The sequence below is a fragment of the Mesocricetus auratus genome, unplaced genomic scaffold, assembly GCF_017639785.1.
Source record: "Mesocricetus auratus isolate SY011 unplaced genomic scaffold, BCM_Maur_2.0 Super-Scaffold_100029, whole genome shotgun sequence".
In the NCBI taxonomy this organism is placed as follows: domain Eukaryota; kingdom Metazoa; phylum Chordata; class Mammalia; order Rodentia; family Cricetidae; genus Mesocricetus; species Mesocricetus auratus.
In genome coordinates, this window is record NW_024429210.1 from 9,158,765 (window position 1) to 9,176,361 (window position 17,597).

A 17,597-nucleotide genomic window follows, 5' to 3' on the forward strand; every position below is an offset into this window, starting at 1 on the left:
CTAGAAAATGAGATAACAAGCCATGAGCCACATGGCAAGGCATAAATAGAAAAATGGGTTAATTTAAGTGTCAAGAGTTACCCAGTAACAAGCCTGAGCTTGGACGGAGCATTTATAAGTAATGTTAAGCCTCTGAGTCGGTTATTTGGGACTGGGTGTTCAGGGCAGAAAACTTCCACTTACGGTAATTGACTGAGTGTGAGCTGCACACCTAGTCAGATCAAGTAATCAAATATTTATGGGATGTTTTTACATTTGTAGCACTGAGCTGGGAGTCGAGGGGATGAGGAAGAGGCTTACAGATGTTGAGGGTGTCAGTGGCCATCACACAGGGCTCCCTGTGTGAGGACAGGAGGACACTTTCTTTTTGATCACAGGTCCTGTCATCCTGAACAACTTCCATATTACTATAAATATTTTAGCCTATTGTATTGCATGCCTGTGTTGAGGTGTTAGCTGTCACCTTCTAGCTGTGACACATGACTGTATATCACACATTCTTCTGTCCTACTCCAGGACTAACAGCTTCTACTACTCCTCTGCCCCTCACTTGAATGGGACCCAGCCAGGCTGCACCCAACCTCACTATGTAGCTGAGGATGAGTTTGACTTTCCTTTCTGTCTGTCTGCATTGCCCATTATTGGGTTATGAACACCCACACAACACAATATCCAGTTTCATGTGGGGCTGGACGTGGAAGCCAGGGCTTCACGATAGGTCAGGAATCTACAACTGAGCTATATTCCCAGTACCAAGACTTTTGCTTTCTTTCTTCCTTTCTTCCTTTCTCCCTTCCTTCCTTCCTTCCTTCCTTCCAGAGCCCTAGCTGTCCTGGAACTCACTTTGTAGACCAAGCCTACCTCTGCCTTCCAAGTGCTGGATTAAAAGCATTTGCTACCATACCTGGTTTCATTCTAATTATTTTGTTTGTTTTTTGGAGTGGGGGTTTCTGAGACAGGATTACTCTATGGCTTTGGAGGCTGTCCTGGTCCTGTAGACCAGGCTGGTCTCGAACTCACAAAGATCCACCTGCCTCTGCCTCTGCCTCCTGAGTGCTGGGATTAAAGACATGTGCCGCAACCACCATTGCCGCCACCACCACCACCTCCACCACCACCGGGCTTTCATTCTAATTTCTTAATCTACTTAATTGTATTCTATTTTATACTTACATACTTTTGTTAATGTTCCCATTTTTCCATATAATAACATAGAAAATAGATAGGTATCTTGAAGTTCAATACAGGTGACACTAACTTAGGAATCAACAATTGACTTTTCATCTTTTTAGTGATGGGAAGTGATGCATGCTCAGCAGACACTGGTTTTCATATCTGGATCTTTTCAGGGGCTGGTGGTATGCAGCAGTACACTGTCGCACAATGCTGGGTCAGCAGCAGTGAGTCATGTCGCCAGTCAGCCACAAGAATGTGAAAGTGAGCAGGCAACACACCAGGATGTGTTACGCTGTGCGGTTATGAAGCTCAGAAGGGTAGGCGTACCAGACACATTGCCTACTTTTGATACTTTCTGTTTAAAGTGAGTTAATCAGGTCATATCCCATTGTACATCAAGGAACATCTGTGTAATCTTTTATCCCAAGGTACCAAACTAGAAAAGGGATGTCTAGGTATCATAAATGCATCTGAAAGGGGTGCTGAGGAATCAGCTGAAAACAGATGAAGTTCCACAGGGACTGCATTGATCAAAGCTGTCTGTCCAGTAACAAATCTATAGAGAAATCAGATGTTTTCTGCATTTACTTTTCAATTCCCTTTCCTTGAAGATATATTATGCTGACTCTCCTGGTTATTTTTATGTCAGCTTGACATAAGCTAGAGTCATTTGGGAAGAGCGACTCTCGGTTGAGAAAATGCCTACCTAAGATTGGCCTGTAGGCAAGTCTGCAAGGCATTTTCTTTATTAATGACCGAAGCAGGAGGGTCCGGCTCACTGCAGGCAATGCCACCCCTGGGCTGGTGGTCCTAGGTGCTGTAGGAAAGCCATCTAACCGAGTCATGGGGAGAAAGTCAGTAAGCAGCTCCCTCCATGGCTTCTGCTTCAGTTCCTGCCTCCAGGTTCCTGCCCTGTTTGAGTTCCCGCCCTGGCATCTGTCTGTCAAGGGTAGAGTATGACCCAGGAATTACGAGCCAGACAAAACCCCTTTCCTCTCCAAGTTGCATGTTATCAAAGCAATATTAATTACAAGATAGTGATTTAACTTGAAGATTGGCTGTGAAGCATCCTGTTGTTCTCTTTCTGATATAGAAATAAGTAAAAAAGGAGTTGCATACCATTGTTTGTTGTGAGCGATGTCTAGAAGGGAATGGGTATGGGTTAATATTTGGCAAATGGGAGAAAGCCAAAGCTAACTGTGCTAATCAGATAGAATGTTTTCAGGTTAACTAATTACGGAAAATTATCTGCAAGACCAAACTAATCCACAATGCCAGACACTTGAACAAAACTCAACTTTACCAACTACACTTCAGGGACCAATCAATACAAGAGGCAGACAACACCCACATCTTTTTAAGGAAATTGCTTGGCATAAATTTATTGTTGGTGTTTTTTTTTTTTGGCCAGTCCAACTGCCAAAATCTCTACTACCATTCTTAATTAATGCTAGCATTCATAGGGGAGAGAGAGGTAAACTTGGGGACAGAGGAAACCATATCTGCTACTAGGGAGGACAGAGGGCATAGGAGCATCCTCCTAGGGTAATGGTCACCCTTCTTTTGCCCTCAGAGTGCACCCTACCACAATGTGACTGCCTCCATCCATCTTTTTGTTAGATGCCCATTAGGTGGCATAGGACAGTGTCCAGGGGTGGAAATAAGCAGAACACAGAGAAAAGTGGTCTACACTTCTGAAACAGCTTCCTGGAAACTCGTTCCCTGATTGGGGTCCCAAACGGCATCTCAGAGACAAGTGGCACCTTGGCATCTACTCACACTCTGACAGATTCCTGTGTGAAAGTGTTCATTCACAGCTGTCCCTCTGCAACTGTGCTGGGCATAGGACAGTTAAAGATGAAGAACACACAGCCCTTCCCAGGATGCTCGCCTCAGCATACGGTAAAGGACCAGGACACAGGATCCTGGGGCAGAGCAGAAGAGGCTCTTATGCTCCAAACCGGGGATAGGGGGTGGGGGGATGGGAAACCTCCTGGAGATCAGGCTGCGACTAAGTCTAGAAATCCTGACCTTAGCTGAGTGTCCCTCTCTCTGCCCAGGAACAACTATAGCTAGAACTAAAGGGTTCTAACTAACTGGAACTAGGAAGGTTCTTACTTTTATCCTCACATTTTACTCGATCCTCATGATCTCTAATTAGAATTTGCATTTCCTTCATCAGTGTGTATAACCAAGTAATAGACTCTGGAACTTTTAGCAATACCCGTGACCTGTTCTCAGTGGAAGTCATACTTATATATGTGACTGTTACAAACATCATGACACATAACACATGCTTTACATTCATTACTACTTCAAAAATGCATTAGACAAAAGAAGGCCTTATTAGTGAATGAATATTAGTGGCTACATTAGAAGATTATTAAATAATGGGATTTCAGTATACGTGGTGTCCAATATAATTCTACATAGTTTAGTATATTAGTAAAAAATATTACTTTGGCAAAGTATCTACTGGCTTCTTCAGACTGCCAAAGGGGCTCACTCAAGATGTCAAAATCCCCTGAAGAAGATCAGTATAAACTGGCAGCCAGGTAACTAATGGCAGCAAAGCAACGATGAGCCCTGGTGTCAGGCTGGTTGGTCAGGGCTGGCCATGATCATACTGAGCACTAAGTGCAGTCACAGCTCCCAAGAATACATAGTATTTAATAACCATCTCACTTCCAGGTGCTTGGTTTTGTTGGTAGCACACACAAGCTTCCTAAGGACAAACACAATAAATAACCTGCTCATCCTTGTAGCTCACTGCTGACATCCAGCACACACTTAATCTCTGATGACTTGACTAGAACATATAAATTTACACACCCCCCCTGCACCTCCTGATAATGTTTTGGCATGTCCACAGGACAGATTGTAATTCTAAACTCTCTTTTTCTCCTTGGGCTATGGTAAATGAATGCTTCCCTAAAATTAACTTCCTCATGAGTGCCTTGCCAAGAATGACGCAGTGTGAAGAATCCACACCTGGGACAATGGACTCTCTCCTCATTTATTTCTTGAGTTAGAAACTAAAACACAGATTTAAACTGTGCCAGGCTGTGTGGTGGCCTTGGAATGTCTAGGAGAGCCAACCTGAAGAGCAAGTCATTGTTTTTTCCAATTTAAGACCCGGTGCAGAAGGGACAGGGAAGAAACAATGAGAAGTAACAACAGAAAAGACAGGCCTTACCCAGGGACTGTACTAAATAATTAGAACTTCAGACCTAGAAGTTTAAAACTAGGAGGAACATTTTTATTGTTGGCATAAAACAATAAAACTCATCTCATTAATACAAGTGCCAAAATTATTCTCTCTATGCAAGGTATTTTTGGAAAATACTTTATAATTTTGGAAAGACCAGAATATTATATACATCCATAGCAGATCCATTACACTAGAAAATATACTCCACATTGGCTGGACCACCAATGGGGCAAAACTAAGAAATAAATATCCTCTTTTCAAAGGCATCAATTTCTGGCTGCGAAACTAGAGGATGCATTGATATAACAGCATATTTGTAACTTTTTACAGTCCATTTTCCCTTATTAAAAATAGTGCATGATTCTTGGAAGACAAAGTAATCAATGCCAGAGACTCCACAGAGTTTGTGCATGGTTTTGCAGGGTTTATAAGTCATGCTACAACCTGCACCCCTTAAAAGCAACAGCAACAACAACACAACACCAACACACGACTTACAGCAGTAACTATCTACTCAGATGACACAGGCCAGTGCCAGCAGCAAACTAAGCATCCTAGTTAATCCAAACCAAAAGTAAAATAGAACTGTGGATTTAAAGACACACTTAATAAATACTGTAGTTTTCAAATGGCAAAAAAAATAAAATATAAAAGCTGGTCAAAAATACAGAGTCCACACATAAATAAAAATGAACCATCAACAAGAAGCTAAGAAATGACCCTGTTGACTAATGTCCTATCTGTGCCCGTCGAGGGTCAGACCTATTCAAGCCCAATCATAGGAGAATGGAATCAGCAGAGGTCAATCAAAGGCAAGCTGAAACTTCAGCTATCTAACTGACCTTCAGAGCTTGGGACAAATTGCTATCAGTCAATGTCAACTAATGACAGGAGCTCTTTGGCTAATCAATTGTTCTAAAAATGATCAAGAAAACTACTCACAGGACAGCTCATTTTCACATCAATGCCTGTGAAGTATGAAAAGCTCATTTTTTTTGAGTTTTTAATAAGCTCATAAGTAAAGCAGTTACTTGGTAACAGAGGTCACCTTACAGAGAAAGACAGAACCTTTGTCTGTCTTTTATATATTCTTTTATTACCATATTATAGCAAAAATGTGCCATGGATATGCCAGAGGGCTAAATAATAAAGTAGGTAACATTCCATTCACTTTTGAGACAGAGTTCTATTAAGGGAACTCTATTTGGCTGTCCATAATCTCATGTGCATTATTTGGTTATTTAAGATGAAAAGCAACAACCTCCAGTTTACCAGTGATATTTCCTAATAGGCAGGAGATGAACTTCCAGTGAAAATGTTTACAGCCAAATTCAGACCCTAGAATACACATTACTACTTGAGATGGAGAAGCAATGTTTCTTTAAGATGACTTGCTTTTGTGATGTTAGTCATCAAGCAAACAGAGAAATGAGAAGGACCGCTCACATAGATGGGTCAGCAAAAGGAAAGGTAAGTGTACCAGGAGGGATTCTTGGGAAACACCTCTTTACATGTCTAAATTAAGCATGTGTGATAAGGTAATAACATGGGTCCTCTGATAAGGGGAATATAATAACTTCCTCTTTCCTTCTTATGCCTGACTTTTCCCACCAGGAAACTACTCTCCCATTCTGCCTGTCACTACATGGAAAGGCCTTGCCTTAGTCTGCCGTGGAGTAGCAAGCATACAGAGCCAAAGCAGCAGATTGCTCCCAAGCTGAGGGCTGGTGTCTGTGGTAGCAGTCCTGCTGTAGTCTCTCCTTTTCTCCAAAGTGTTTCAATCAAACTACATCAGAGAGTCATTGAAATACAAGTAGTCCCAGGAGAGAAGAAATGCTTAGGAGCAAACACAAGCAAATACGACCAGTGAGTCCCTCCCCCACCAGACAGAAGGAAGGAGGGAGGGAAAGAGGGATGGAGGGAGGGAGGGAGGGAGGGAAGGAGGGAGGGAGGGAGGGAGGGAAAGAGGGAGGGAGGGAGGAGAAAGGAGAAAGGAAGAAAGGAAGCTTTTTTAAAACTTTTCATTTTTAAAGTTACAAATATTTTGTCTTTAAAACCAGTTGGATTTTTTTTAAGATAACTGTTTCTAAACAGGCAGTACTAACTTGACGTTTTCATCTGAAAAATTGCAAACAGAGAGCAGTTTCAGGTTACAACCTAAACCTGAGTAGCTAAGGGTACTTTTTCAAATTAAAATATCTTCTGTGGCCTCAACCACTCTCAAGTTGTCCATAGGAAAGAAATAAAGGAGGGAGGGTTACACTTAAGCCAAGCCATAATTGGAAGTATGTGAAAAATGAAGTGTCAGTTTGGTCAATAAAGGGCAAAGGTCAAGGGGAACTGCAGCCCCAACTCTGTGCGAAGTGTGCTCATTAAGGCATCCAATCAGGGAGCTCCTTCTCACCTATCCCATTATTCACTGGACAGCTGACTGTTTCAAATGCTCGGGTTTGGGCTGTTATTACTTTTCTTCTTCATGTAAAAAAAGGCGAGCTGGTATATAAATCCTTGCTCAGTCATCTGGAACACAATGTGGCCCCTCCCCACCTCCCTCAGTCTGCCACCCCCTCTCCAGCAGCTCTGCCTGCTGGCCTCCCAAGCCTTGAAATTCCCTTCAATAACACAGGGAACTGCCTTCTGCCTCTCTGTTGCCTGAACTCATACAAAAGCCGGTGTGGAGGGGGTGAGGGCGGTGGGAGGCATCACAGCTATTGATACTGTAAGATATAGGAACGGCAGAGCTTTTCAATTGCATCCTCTTTAAAGAAACACACTACTTTACTTGTTTTTTTTTTTTTTTTTTTTTTTTGTATTTCAGTGGTCCTGTTGATTGGAGTCCTGCCCCCAGAAGGAGTTCACAAGGGGTTTTTAGAGCTTCCAGTAGTCAGTCATTAAAGTCCTTTCAGGTTGAAATGTTTCTCATCAAATTTCCATGTCAAAATAATACTTTTTCTCTAGCCTCACAAAAGAGGAAAATCAGATGAGCTTTAAGTGGGAAATGTTCTGCAAGAGAAATATTCTGCCTTGTTTTCTAAGCTCTTATTCTCAATTCAATAAGTCTTTGAAGGTGCGAAATATAGTAAGGCTCTTAATACAGAATACAAATTAATCATATCAATCATTGTGCTCCCTTTGTAACTGGCACAGTCATCGTTCCTCTTAGAATACAAAGCTAGGTCCTCACTCCCCAGCAAAGCAATACCCCTGCATCTCACTGACTCCGCCCATCGCATGCCTGTCACCATGACAGAGCCCAGCACTGGGCCAGTACAGACATAGGGGAAGAGTGACTGTATTGACAACAGAAAAAGTCTGGCAATTAACCTATTTTCTTGTTCATAAGGCACATGAGAATACCGTGTGCCATAGTATGTGGTAGTCAGGAACTTGGGTTCTAAGGTTAGACCAACAGTGTAGAACCTCAATTCAAACGCCAACCAATCTCATAGCTTCTCTGTTCCCCCATGACCTGGTCCACATGATGAGGGAATGGAAATACCTACCCAGCCAACAACACCCGAATCCCGTGCCATTATTTTCATTATCAGATAGTCAGCTCTCATTACTTTGGAAAAGAATAGAAGCCACGCCCAAACTCATAATTCTGCCAATCACTGCTAAAGCTGTTTGTGGGGCGGAACGGTTGCAGTAAGGAGCTTGGATCTAGTGGGAAGAGGCACTAGCACTCTGCTCCAAACGACTTCCTACAATAGAGCCCTGCTCTGTTCAGCAAGACAGCCATGCACAGAAGGATAAAAGAGATGCAAGAAAATGTACACCTGCCAACGTGTACTGCCCAATGCCACACTGCGCACGAGCGCTGTTCTAACAGCACGCTCTGTTCCAATGCACTGCGCACGAGCGCTGTTCTAACAGCACACCCTGTTCTAATGCACTGCCCAGCAGCCCGGAGTCTGAGATCTCAGGGTTGAATTTGACAGGAGCTGTCTAGTATTTCTCCTCTACTTCCTTTTTCTCCAGCAAAATGGGAAGCTATCAAAGAGCCAAGGGGATAAAAAAAATCTTTCTAATGTCTTTGGAAATTCTTTGAAGGGAGTTAGAGAACAGACAATATCGATGTCATAGCGACAGCAACAGAATCCTCTACCAAACCATAGACGTGAAGCCCTCCCTTCTCAGTGCCAGTTTAAGGGGTTTCACTGCTAAAGAATTAATTTCCGGAGAGGGTCACAAGTGTTAATGTAAAATGAAAGTGGTTGACACAGGAAGAGTTGTCAAGATAAGTAATTTCAGTTGAGGAAGAGATATTGTTATGATTTAAATATGAAATGTCCCCTCAAGAGGTTCAAGTGTTAAAGGTTTGGTCACTAGGTGATAGCTGTTCGAAAGGTGAATAGTCATGAGGGCTTGAAACCTCATCAATGGATTAGTCCATTGACAAATTCATAGTTGGATGGATGATTTGGAGGCAGGGCTTGCTTGGAAGAAGTAGTCATAGGGTCATGTCCCTGAAGGTTTATCTTATTGTATCCTTTGTTGTCTTTCTGCCTCCTGTCTACCACGAAGTGATACACTGTTCCCCACCGAGCTGCATGCCATGTTCATCACACACAACCTCAGAAGCAATGGAGGGCAAGCGAGCCTGACTTTTTCAAGATTTCAACCCTTGAAAAAGTGAGACAAAATAAAAATAAATCCTTCGTTAAGATGGTTCAGGATATTTCATCACAGCAACAAAAGAAAATCCAACTCTGACATTTTATGCAAACCATGAATTAACACTAAGTTCCTGAACCATATTATTCTCAGGATCTTCACAATTATCTACCTTATCTATATTCTCTTTTGAATGCCTACACGTGGATTTATATATTTGTTTGTTCATTTATCCTTATGCGAAATTTGCCCTGAAAATATTTTGTTGATTATAAAGCAGTTATTAGTATGAAAAAAGGTCAGGCATTCAAAAAAATCACCAAAATTGCGGGAGCTTTAGGGAAGGGCCATTGCATCTTCCAAACCTCTCAGGAAGTTAAGATTTTCCTGACTTACTTTCTTTGAAGTTTCCAAAACACAGGACTCATTTGAAATGTGCATTGCTGCTTAGTGACTTACACTATGCAGAAGACAGGCTGTTTAATAGAGGGCTAAAGCCAAAGGAACTTTTGTCTGTCTGTCTGTCTGTTACTTATTTTGTTCCACAGGTACCCTAGTAAAGTGGTGAAAACTAAAAATAAATTCATTTCAGACAATGTAATGGAGAAAGTTTTGAAATGTGAAATTTGCTGCTGTCTGTGGGGAAAACACCTCTTTGGGTATGGTCTTGACAGACTGAGTTATTTGTGTCTATTGGGTACGTATGAAGACATATTTATGGCTTTATAAATCTTTTGAAGAGGGCCGTTATTTATCCAGTTGACTAAAATGGACTCAAAGTATGTAAATAACTATTTAGGATACGTACTATGCACCAAATGCTGGCACAGCTTTTACTCCCATGCCTGCCAGAAGAGGCAGACAGGGAAAGCATACAACGCCACTGCACACAGTTAATCTGGAGGCTGTAGCACACAGTTAATCTGGAGGCTGTACAAAGGCCCAGCTCCACGGGTCTTGGGATGAGGAAACAGGTTTAGAAGGGTCCAGGTTAGCATGGAAATGCCCACAAGTTGTTTGAGCAACACTTTCAGACCTCATCCTGCGTTTGGCAGAAATAACATTGTGTGCCAAAGAAAATCCACCAGGAAAGCAAAGAAGACTAGAGCTATCCATCCTTTTCTTGCTGTTTACAAGTTAGAGTGGAAGGGACTTGGTAATTGACTAGGTTCTTTGGTGGGCAGGTGAGGAAGATGCTGGAAACTTGTAGCAGGTGGGTCTGCATTGCCTGGGGACATCAGCATATCCCAAACCTTACCTAGCATATATTGATTTCCTCTGCTCTGTCTGCTACCAGGGTTGTTCCTATTCATTTTTTGAAATTTTTAAATATATTGTTACATATACATTTGTGTACGTGCCCATCTGTATGTGCACCTCATGTGTACAGTACTCAAGGAGGCCGGAAGAGGGTGTCAGGTTCCTGGAACTGGAGATACAGAGGTCATGGAGCTGTCTAACACAGGTGCTAGGAATGGAACCCAGGTCCTCTGCCAGAGCATCAGTGTCCTTAACCACTGGAGCCGTCTCTCCAAACCTGGGATTGTTTACAAATGATTCAACCAAGATCATGCACATGAGATCATTTATACGAAAATGCCCTTTCAAGCCCACAGGTGGTGGCCTGTAAGTGTAAGAGGTATAAAGATAAACAGCAGGAGTGAAAAGCTGGTCCCACGCAGGGCACGTGGCTCCTAGAAATAACCAGGTCATCCTCAACTAAGCTCCCAGAGATCACTGATCCACTGAAAGAAACACACAGACTCCTAATTTCTGGTCACAGCTATAGGGGGAGGACCTAGCACTGGATCTTTGCTCTCCAAAAATCCTCTCTTCTGATCATGTTTAGAAGCTTGGGCATTGCATCTCTAAGCTCTATACTTCCTCAGCTAAATGACCCTCTGATTCTTGGATTGAATATGTTCTTCAAAGCAAGGAACGAAAGCAAAAATGAAACAAACAAAACTCTAGGCTGTGACCCCATGTAGCTATAGGAAAAAGAATTTAGATTGCATTTACACCTGGAAAACTCATAGTGTAAGTAGAATTCTTCAAGCCAGGCCTCCCATGGAAAGTGCTGACGCCACCCTCACACTCGGAACACTGAACCCATAACACATACACACACACACACTTGAAAGAAAAAAATGCCTCTTGGATTTCTGCTGCATATCATTTTCCAGTAAAAGTCAGAGGTCAGAGGTTACCTGCCTCTGCCTCAGCTCTGGACTGGTTTACTATTGCAGGCTCCATTTTTACTAGGCTTCTACTTCTGATGAAGTCAGCAACTTTTTTTTGAACAATAAAATGTCTAAATGTCTCCAATGCTTAAAATTACATCTGCAGAAGATATTTCTGGGGAAAATACCACACATATGCCTAAAAAAATGCTCTCCTGCTCCTGTTTTCCAATCAATCATGCTAAATCCATTATAGACTTTGTAGTTCTAATTGATGTGTCCCAGTGAAGTTAGACAACCAAATTCCTTTCTTGATGAATAATACTCCATTAAAAATGATCACAAAATCAAATTCTAAAACTGTACCTCCTGTGGACTGGGAGGCAACTTCAGTAAAGCAGTCTTTCATAGCCAGATGCAAACTTTAATTTTTTTTAAATCCTTAATTACACACGAAATCCACAGGAGTAAGGTCCTCCTCCAAAACATTTGGACACTGAGTTTCCTTGTTGCTGAAGACATCTGTGATGCTTAAGCTTTATTTCTTACTAGCTGTTGTAAAACATGTATGTCCATGAACATCCCCGTGTAGACAAAAGTATACATCTGAAGTGCAGCACATAACTAAGTGGATTTCCTCCTGTGTCTAATCTGGCTTTGCAATGAAGCTAAACCTCAGAGAAAACAAATAAAACCCCAGCCTCAGACCCAACGCAGAGGGAAACCAACCATAGGTTGCCAAATTGCCTTCTAAGAATTACACTTCAACATGTATGCACTACTTTTGGTAGTGCTGGGGTCAAACTGAGGGCCAGGTGCATTCCAGGCAGAGCCTCTACACTGAGCGGGGTCATCAACTCTTCCTAAGAACCTTTAAATATTGTTTGGGACTCTCCGTGGAGATTTCTTTATGATCCCTTGAAAAACCCCGAGGACATCACACTAGGTTATTAGTGCCATGCTATTTGTACACATTTGAACTTCTCATCGATATCTCTAATCTTGCCTCTGCTGATTTGTGAAGGTGACCAGGTGACAGGCAGTTGGGATGGCACTGAAGAATCAGGCCAGAGACTGAACATGGTGAACAGATTCTCACATTATGTGGGACTTATGTTCTGGGAGAAGCTCTAGGGATAGGAACTGACTTCCTGACATTTTCCAACCCTTAACAACCGAAGCAAGAAGCAAGGGAGAATGAGAACCCCTCTCCTACCTTGCTCACTGCTGTTATCCCCACTGTGTGAAGTGTGGCCACCGCTGGAAGGGCCCGGGGTTCCTCCTGAACGAGTGGATGCCGTGTCATCATGATCTCTATTCCAAGAGGGCTGTGGGGGCACAAATCAGAAATCTGAGTAAAAGCCATCTGTTAACAGGGTGTGATCCCATCAGACAATGACAAACTGGGGAGGGGCTACAGGGGACAACATTGCCATCGTTCCCACTCGTCTACAAAACTGGTCCTAGCTCAGGGCTGCGTAGGTATACTCAAAATCTGCCGCTCTCCGCATCCAGGTTGTAATAGTTAGTCTGTAAGTAATTGCATGTTTTATTAACAAGGAAACAAAGACATTTTAGACACGGGGGCACTTTGCTGCTGCTTGAGGCTTGAGTCTAACTATAACTTTTAACCCTCTGGTGGAGTACTCTGCCACTCTAGAAATGCAAAATGGGAGGAATGATCTCTAACATTGTGTTCCCAGAGGCCTCTGCTTCATTCTAGGAGACAAACCTGGTGGGACTTTAAAGATCTCACAATGCCACCTAGGACTGTAGCAGCCAGTGTGTGTCAGCTGTTTGCCTGGAGGAACACAGCAAGTGGACCAGGCACAGAGGCACAAAGAGATACTAGCAATAGATTTACATGGACTGTGTACATTCCACCCCATGCCGAGCCTTCTTGTACTATTGAACAGAAAACAGATGTTGCTTCTTATCACTGGTGCATTTGAAAGTAACATTCAGATTGACTGCAAATTCAATTCTTAGGGAAAACAATCATGGAGATACTTCTCCCAAATCTCTCTTCATCACCAGACAAGACTTGAATGAGCTTCTAGTGCTTGCTTTCAAAACCAGCCTCATGAGTCACTGGTCATCTCCTGCAGTTAGGCCTGATGCAGAATACAAGGCTGGGTCTTGGCTGGGAAGTAATGTTTGTCTTCAAGATTATTAGTGGGGAGGCAAGATGATCTTACATGTAAAATATGTATACATCATTTCAGTCATAGGCGGTCATGGTTCGTGACTCTGTTGTAGTGAAGTTTATTGGCCCTCCCACAAGTGGAATATGCCTAGCAGAGTCACTGTTCTTTGTTTATTTCTTGAAAAGCATTTACCCATCCCAGAGACAATAAAAAGCGCTGACAAGAGCAAACAATTCAGATATCCAGGGCCAAGAAAACGAAGACCCTGTCCACAAGACCTCTTGCACTGGAACCCCAAGGGAGACCCAATGCTCCTCTAATGGACACTTCAACCCACCCTTGGCCTGAAGACTGGTGCCACCCCCAAAATGGAATCAAGCCACGGAACATATCACTTGTGTGTTTAAGTCACCCATTATGCATATTCTCAACACCAGCACTAATTGACGTGTGGATTCCGTGATTGAGAGCTATGGGAACTGTGAGAGGAGTGTGTTCCGCAGACACTTATTTTGAAGCTTACCAGAAGAACACTCTAAGATGTAATCTGCAACACATGCTCAGAATGCAAACAGTTAATGCATAAATTTTCAGTTTGTACAACTGCAGCTCTAAAAGGGGGACTTGTTTATTCAGAGCTCTGCAGAGAGAATGGTACAGCACCCAGGGGACAGACAATGCCAGGCACAAAACCCCGGTGCCTCGACATGTAAAAGGATGTTTTTCTGTGTGCTACAAATCCCACTTGAAAATATAATTAGAAGGAGAAAATGGCAAACTATTGCATTAACTGTAATTGAACAAAAGACCAGCAAGGCATGTGGGAGGCTGCAGGAGCCCGTGGGAGTCTCAGGATGCATGAGATCCTGAGAGTGATGTCTCCTGGGTCCTCTCATTTTCTTTATGTTGTCCCTCACTACTATTGTTGACTGGTGATCTGACTTGTAATTAATAGAAAAGATAGCAATAACAAGCTAAAATACAGGGCGGCAGACTAACCTCATCAGCAACACGTTTGTTAATCTGATTAAGAGCAGGACTCCAGAAAGGTGACGTAGTAGACCCAGAGAATCTTTCCGTGTCAGACAGGAAGCTGTCCTCCTTTCTGCCAGAACAGACCTGATATATTCACTATCTTTTAATGAGCTCTACTGATTTATTCAGCTCTGCTCTGCTCCCTCCCCCACTTTTCTACTGTGCAGGATGTAGATTAATTCAATGCTTAATTGTTTAGTAAATTCAATTTTCCACATTCTATTCTGCATAGCTTTAGCTAAGGTTCTTAAATCTTCAGCGGTGAGCCCTGAGCTCAGTGTTTGTGATCTGTGCCTACCTTTTTCATCACCATTTTTCTTCATCCACCACTTAATTCACCATGAAAAGATTTTCCTTGCTGGAAATTCTGATTCCGCTATGATCTGTGAGGCATTCCGATTCATTGCATTTTCATTGTGTTGGGTCTTAGATGCAGGGCTCCTCTTTTCTCACAGCTATGGCCACATTATACAGGCATTCATGCAAGAAGTGTTGGATTCCACCTCAGTTTATCCAAAATTTGTGCAACCTATATGTTTAAATTTGTGTGTTCGCCAAAAGTAGGCACCCGTATTTTCCATCTAACAGCATTCTTCTCACAGCCATACTCTTGCAGAAGGCCTGTGAATACTGAATACAGCTCCCTGAAATGAAATCTAACTTTTGTGGTCCTTTCTTGAATTAGCATTGTATATTAGCATTTCAAGAATGGCGTAGTCACATGAAACTGAGCATCGGAAGAAATCTACAGGGTTACCAAAACAGAACAAGAACTGTGCTTCCATCAGTTCATTAAGCAAGATTAAAGTGCAAGTATCAGAAACAGCTCATGAACTCCTTCAGCATAAACATGTAAGACAGCCCTAATCAGAAAGAATTGCCCCCAAAGTCATCTACCAGGGAGTTTCAGTTAGAATCACACATGTCTCTTACTATATGTGGCCTCACCAAACAGCATCATTATTTGAAAATTAAAATATGTGCATATGATTAAGTGCAGAAATCTGTGAAGTTGTGAGTTGCTTGGGGCCACTTGAAAAGTAAGGTTGTCAGAACAGAATCAACAGTGCATTGAGTTGGACTTAAAGCATGGGCCCAGATTAAGTCTCAGCTTCTTGCTGGCTTCAGTGTCTGTAATTTCAGAGTAAGTGGTGGCCATGCTCTCATCTATGAGAAAAACCACTACAACAAAGGCCCTAACCTGAAGTCCTATTACCTACCACCTATGAGATATTTTGGGGATGGGGGTCTCTTTTACAAATTCTTATGTTTAAGTACACACTTGCACAATTTTCCTGGGTGGTAATGTCTATAACTCTCTACCAAATTCTCAAGGGAATATGTGACTCTAAAAGTGTAAGACTCACTAACCTGAGAGGTAGTTACAGCCTAGACAAAAAGCCAGAGAGGAGACGACTTCTGAACCCACTGAGTCTACAACGCTGGGCAGTGCGACGGTACACTCCAAACAGGACGTCCCAAGTGGAATGGAGAAGCTGAAAGCAGTACTCCATCAGAAAGCTCCTTTTGGCTGATGTGTAAATATTATGGGTTACATCTAAAATGACTTCACTCCATTCGTGTGTTTTTTTTTCCTAATTCTGGGGTTTCAGAAGACAGCAATTTAAAACATTTGAAGTAAGTCACAGTTTTTCCCATCTTTTCTTGCTTCGGCAGCTCAAACACTTGCATTATTTGTTTTGGTTTTTTGTTTGTTTGTTTGTTTGCTTCTCTTCTTAAGAATAAAGCAAAATCCTCATTTGGCTTGTTCTCTTTCCAGTGCTTCAGTGCAGGTCCTTTCTGTTGAGAGGGGACCTTGCTGTCATCTGGTAGCAGGCAGCCATGACCTCTCCTGACCTCTCAGGACAAGGACAGGAGCTCATTCTGCTCAAACTGCTCTTCTAAGAGCTCGGAAAAACCCATGCCTGAAGTTTGGCTGAAACAAATGCTAAGGGAGCTAGCTAGAATTGTTTCTTATTTTCCCAGCCCTATGTCAGCAACCTCACTTTTAAAATATACTCTGACTCGTACACCCTAGAATTTGAGGTGCTCTGGTGGGACTGGGCCTCTCCTTACCATTTACATTTCTCTTGAGCAAATTTCCTTCACTAGTGTAGTGTAAATTAGCACATACATGAACTAACCTTGTATCTAATGCTGCAACCCTTTGATACAGTTCCTCCTGTTGTAGTGATCCCCAAACCATAAAATTATTTCCATTGCTACTTCATAACTGCAGTTTTATTACTGTTACAAATAGTAATGTAAATGCTTTTGGAGTAGTGGTTTGTTGAAGGGGTCAAGACCCACAGGTTGAGAACCACTGACCTATTGGGTTTCTTCTTCATTCTTCTTGGTTTATATAACCAAATATGTGATAAACAACCTCTATGCAAAGACGTCTACTTCAATCGATATGTCCCAGGCTAGACTCTTCCCCCAAAGCCTCCTAGTCATTGCTTTGCTTGTTTGTTTAAAGACAGGATTTCAGTGGATGGCCTAGAGCTTATTGTATAGCCCAGGGTGGTCACAAACTTAGGGCAATTCTCTTGCCTCCACTTCCTGAGTGCTAGTATTGCAGGTGTGCAACAGCTTGGTTAACTTGCTCTGTTTTATTCTCCATGCTAATTCTTATCATACCGCCCTGCCGAGGTAAAAGCCAATAGCTGTCAAGTGTGGAGACGCACGCCTTTAATCCCAGCACTCAGGAGGCAGAGACAGGCGGATCTCCGTGAGTTCGAGGCCAATCGGGTCTACAAAATGAGTTCCAGGTCAGTTAGAGTTGCTACACAGAGAAACCCTGCCTCAAAAAACAAAAACAACAACAAAGCTACAGCAAAACAATAAACCCCCAAAACCAAAACAAAAAGCCAATAACCGTCTGTGCCTCCTCCCCCATTATGAGAGTGAGTCAACGTGCTTTATCCACTTTTACCACGAAATAACTGTCACATAAATCTCCCCAGCTTCCAAAGAGCTGAGTTTCACTAAAGCTCGGGCTCCATGGAGGCAGGGATGGCCTTGCTGTTCTCATGTGAGTGGGATCCTGAGTATCAAGCGTAGCCCTGCCCGTGCCTGAGCTCAGGGAATGGTGTGAATGACCTGTTCTCTACTGTCCACAGAGTACCATCTAAATTCATTAGCCTGACTCCCAAAGCCTGCAGCTCCTCTCTGGGGGCCGCTCTTCTCCTTGTTCCTCGGATCCCAGCAAGCACTGCCACATGTGATCTC

At 42.6% G+C, this 17,597-nt stretch overlaps 1 protein-coding gene across 3 annotated transcripts in view; it reads right to left on the minus strand.

The window, feature by feature from the left end:
• Positions 1-17,597, minus strand: part of Meis1 (Meis homeobox 1) — a 138,829-nt gene that overhangs the window by 94,356 nt on the left and 26,876 nt on the right. For all 3 annotated transcript variants that reach the window (XM_040733161.1, XM_005070399.4, XM_005070400.4), the window contains one exon: positions 12,401-12,512. In XM_040733161.1, the coding sequence (XP_040589095.1) occupies positions 12,401-12,512 (112 nt within the window). The remainder of the gene's footprint in view (positions 1-12,400; positions 12,513-17,597) is intronic.